The sequence below is a fragment of the Lathyrus oleraceus genome, chromosome 7 (genome assembly GCF_024323335.1).
Source record: "Lathyrus oleraceus cultivar Zhongwan6 chromosome 7, CAAS_Psat_ZW6_1.0, whole genome shotgun sequence".
NCBI classification, from domain to species: Eukaryota; Viridiplantae; Streptophyta; class Magnoliopsida; order Fabales; family Fabaceae; genus Lathyrus; species Lathyrus oleraceus.
In genome coordinates, this window is record NC_066585.1 from 261,246,912 (window position 1) to 261,251,892 (window position 4,981).

Sequence of the window (4,981 nt, forward strand, 5' to 3'; positions counted from 1 at the left end):
CTAAGTCTTCATCATCACTTCTCTGACACTAGCACCCTCTTCATCCTCTCCAAAATATTTTTGATCACCAAATTCATCATCTACTACTACCACTTCCTTTGTTTTTGGATTAGATCTAGATGAAGAAGGTGAAGGTGGTGGAGGTGCAATTGCCTTCTTCTGCAATGTTGTTTGGCTCCTAGTGTTAATTGTAGGCTCAGCAACACCACTTGCAATTTCAACATCTAACCAAGACAAATCATCACCATCAAACACCATATCATCATTATCGAGTTGAGCTTCACCTTCACCTCCCAACAACCATAAGTTATTGGTATCAATATCATCATCCATGACCACAGGATCAATCAAATTATTATTGTCAAAACGCTCTTTTAAATTTTGATTACACTTGATGAAAACCAAGTCTTACAACATTCGATGTTCAAGTCTATTTCTCTTCTTGGAGTGAATATATATTATAGTTTTAATGTTAGATTAAATAATAAATATAAACTATTAATTTGAATCTATAACTTAATATCAACTACTTACATGCTCAAAAGCACTCCAATTTCGCTCATAACCTAATGAGCTATAAGTCAAACTCAATATTTTAATAGCAAGGAGCTGCAAATTTGGTGTTTTTGTTCTGTTCCTCCTCCACCACTTAGCTGCAATGCAAGACTTATTTGCATTAGCATATATACACAAAAATTGTTATTTTATTATATTATTGCCAAATATACTTAGTTACTTACCAGCAGCTACATGATCCATTTGCCTTACCGCTTCCATCAATGCAAAGTGACATACACCCATCTTATATTTCGACAATTCTCCATGGATGGCACAAACAACGTCTACACTTGCAGAAAGCCTATCAATGCATGCATAAAGGTCATCCAACAACATCGTTATTCTCAATCATTGGATTTCTATAAAAGTACCTCGAATTAAGATAATATTCAGCTGCGTGTAACGAAGGATGAAGTTGAATACTCCATCTTCTATCAACAGTGTCAATGATATCTTTGTAGTTGATTTAAATGTTATTGAAGTTTTTTGTAATTAACTCACTGGCTTCCAACATTACATGATAAATGTTACCCATTGCCGACTTCTTTTCATTAAAAACAAGCCTAAGTACTTTTACCAGAGGCCCCATAGCTTTAAGAATGTACACAATATCCTCCCAAAATGACACTTGAAGTACAATATCAATTGCTTTCTTTCCTTTTACCTCCTTACTTGCACTCAAGTTCAACCATTCTTCAGAAGTAAACATGGTTCTAATTTTTGCCTTTAAAGTGTGTAACCTGTGTAAAGTAAGAAAGTTTATGGCAAACCTTGTGACTCAACTTCTAGCCAATTCACTTTCTAATTTCTCCCACATTAAGTTTAAAACCAAATAATGGTTATAAATGAAGTCCACGAGAGTCATTCCTTTTTGTAAAACCTTCTTGACTATAGGAATTTTTCCGATATCTTCTAGCATTAAGTCTAGACAGTGAGCAGCATATGGAGTCCAAAATATTTTTGGCCTTGATACTTAAAGATGTTTACCGACCAAGACATAATTGCTTCCATTATCACTAACTAGTTGCACCACATTACTTTCACATATCTCTTCAACAAATCTATCCAAAACCTCAAATAACTTTTGTCTAATTTTCATGTATGTAGAAGCATCAACACTTTTAACAAACATTATTCCTGTTAGAGAATTCACCAAAAAATTAATCAATGTCCTCCTTTTATATCAGTCCAGCCATCACACATTATGGAACAACCATATTTTACTTATTATTTCTTATTAGTACTCAACATCCCATGTGTAAGTTTCAAATCACTTGCAGCAATGGAACTCTCAACTCATGATAGCTTGGAGGCCTCATATGTGTACCATACATACCAATTACTTTAACCATCAATTTGAAACTTTTGGAAGATACATGAATTTGAATTTTGAGGATCAATTTTCTCAAATTCCAAGTATATTGAAAGATACAGGGATTTGAATTTTGAGGATCATGAATTGAGTTGCTTCGATTTGACCTTAAAACAACTCAATCTTGTTGCCTACATTGGTAGGACTTCCACAGACCAACAATCAACAAAATGGATGATAAATGAGGGAGAATAAAAGAAGAAAAGTTTCTGAAATCTCACCTTTGAGGAGCTTCAAATCAACTTGATATTGCTTCTAATTTGGCTTGGCTTAACTCTGAAAGCTTGCAGGAGATGATATTGATGATTAAAAAGCTTGGACTCTTAGAGTTTCAATTCCAAAACAAAATTAGAATTGAAACTCGATTTCTCAAGAAATCTTCAAGATTATCCTTTCAATGGGGTTTGGGGAAGAATGGGGACGAAGCTTGGGTAAGAGGATCCTTTTTCTGATCACCAAAGGCATGTATTTATAGCCATGCTCATTACTTTTCACACCTTTTGAATTTTGGCCAAAAATAGAAATATGAAGTGCATGCTTGCATGGACGTGTGATAGGCCCATGAGATGATGTGATCATGTCCAAAAATGATCATGAGTGATGCTGAAAGTATAACATGAAGCCATGCATTTGAAATTGGGGAATGATCATGTAATTCATCCAAATGGAACCATGAAGAGTAAGCATGCGCAAGTCATTCAAATCTTGTTCAAATGAGGTGATCTTTGACGTTTTAGAAATATGACATCAAGGGGAACAACTTTAATATTTAACACTTATCCATTTTAAGCTTGGATAATGATGAATTTTGAGGTGGAAGTTTGAGAAATCAAACATAATTAAAAAAATTCTAAGTACCAAGTCAAATATCCACTTCTTCACCTTGAATAACTTTTTTTATGAGCTTTTCATCAAAGTTGTATCGATTTCAATCCTATTTAATTAGGTCACAAATTTGACCTCTTTTGGAATTTTCATGAAGGAGTTATGCACTTTAGAAGTTGAGGAAAATTGTTTGTTCAATGGTAATGACCCAAAATGACCTATAATGTTTCACCATAAATAGTGACTTTCCAAGCAAAACTAGCTCTGGATGTCAACATAAAAGTTGTTTGGAATGTCATAAATAGTAATGTTTCTCTTGGAATCATTTTCATATGACAAAAATGATAGGAGATAGGGTCTAAGAAACCCCAATTTTGACCAATTGAATTTCTTTGGTCAACCTCCTTGGACCAACTTACAAACTTGAAGTTCTCTTGATCTTTGGAACTCATGGAGGATTATATATATATATATATATATATATATATATATATATATATATATATATATATATATATATATATATATATATATATATATAATGATGTAATATGAAGTATCCATTGATATATTTGATCAAATATTGAAGAAATTTGTTGAGAAAGTCACACAAGATACCTATATGAATTAGGGCTTCCAAGACAAACAAACTTCAAACTCTTGATGATTTCTTGATCAAAATGATAAGTGAAGACTATAGAGACCCGTGTATGATGTCTATAACCAATGTGAACCATCCATTAATTGATCTCCTTGTACTGTAGGTCTTAAACCCTAGATATGAGCTTGATGAGGCATTGGTGAATGCACACACTACCTACAAAAGAAACAAAGTTATACATAGACATATTTTTGGCATTTTGGTTAGTAAATAATGAAAAAAAAGTATGATACAATCAAATGTTCTTGGTGATCTCTCCCAATGCAAGCCTAATGAATGAGGGGTAAGGAGGATGCCAAAGTGTGATCCCAAAGCCAATGCATATGATGAGATAACATGAGCGACACCCAAACACTTGATTCATCAAGTGGAACTCCCTCAACTTCCCCTTTACCATTATTAATGTAGATGAAAGTTGTAATTGTACGTCAGCTCGTAAGAGATATAGCGGTATGTTTCGCACCTCATGTAACACCCTTCTAAATACCCCAAAATATTTAATTAAAAATAATAACATATCAATCAGAGTAATTATGCCCCGAAGGGTGTCACACAATCATTTCACAACAATTATCAAATATCCTGTCATGCTCATTTATTAAATCAAAATAAGACTCTTTTGCATAATTCGCAGCGGGTACAAAACATCGACATTCAAATCATGTACTACATTACATGTAAAGTTGAATCAACAACTAAATTAAAGCATAGTCAAACATTCCCTCCCGATGTTACATCTACCAGAGCATGACCCACTAAGGACGACACTAGACTCCATAGCACTAGCTTCTACTCAACTCACTGCTCGTTACCTGAAAAATAGATGTAAGGGTGAGTTCCTCAATCAATATAATAAGCATTATAGAACAACATGTAATGCTAAGTAAATAACACATCAATTCACCCTAATCAGACTACGCACTCAGCAACGGCAATATCCGTTCAAACATCATATTCAACAGTAACATATAGCATATGTATAATCTCAACCATACTCAACATCAACAACACAACACATAACACACATATAATACTGGAATACATCCATTCATATTATATGCCATACATTCATTATGAAATGAGACTCCACACATGCGGTACCGACTATTCTTGAACATACAGTTCAAGCTCACCGATCAAATCCAGATACGGCTACTAAGCTCACTAGTCCCACTCATTTGAGATCTAATGACTCACTCACTAATTCCTCACCGTGGGAATTAGCTACAGCCCCGAAGGCTAGACTATGCACACTAATCATCTAGCATGCAAACATCAACAACAAATCTACAATGATTCACTCACTAATTCCTCACCATGGGAATTAGCTACAGCCCCAAAGGCTAGAATATGCATGCTAATCACCTAGCAATGCAACAACAACAGCAACAATTCAAGAATAGACATAAGCCCACACTCTAAGCCATAAAACAGTCTATTCACAAACGCATACATAACTGATACATTCACGGCATCATGCATATCATCACACATCATTAATACATTTTATCACGAAAGCATATCACATCATGCCACATAATTAAATACAGTATTAGCACACTCTA

General features: G+C 34.2%; 1 protein-coding gene across 1 annotated transcript; it reads right to left on the reverse strand.

Moving 5' to 3' along the window:
* Nucleotides 1-1,267, reverse strand: LOC127103323 (uncharacterized). The gene is made up of 5 exons (XM_051040588.1): nucleotides 1,060-1,267; nucleotides 930-1,011; nucleotides 741-859; nucleotides 535-653; nucleotides 1-390 (listed from the first exon to the last, which is right to left on the reverse strand). The coding sequence occupies exons 1-5, from the start codon at nucleotides 1,265-1,267 to the stop codon at nucleotides 1-3; spliced, it is 918 nt and encodes a 305-aa protein (XP_050896545.1).
* Nucleotides 1,268-4,981: the final 3,714 nt, after the last annotated feature.

Bases quoted from the DNA above. Each gene is read 5' to 3' on its own strand.
- LOC127103323 (XM_051040588.1), bottom strand. From the start codon at position 1,267: ATGTTTACTTCTGAAGAATGGTTGAACTTGAGTGCAAGTAAGGAGGTA. The intron at 860-929 runs GTACTTTTATAG...ATGCATTGATAG, and splicing joins GAATATTATCTTAATTCGAG to GCTTTCTGCAAGTGTAGACG. The intron at 654-740 runs GTAAGTAACTAA...CTTGCATTGCAG, and splicing joins AATGGATCATGTAGCTGCTG to CTAAGTGGTGGAGGAGGAAC.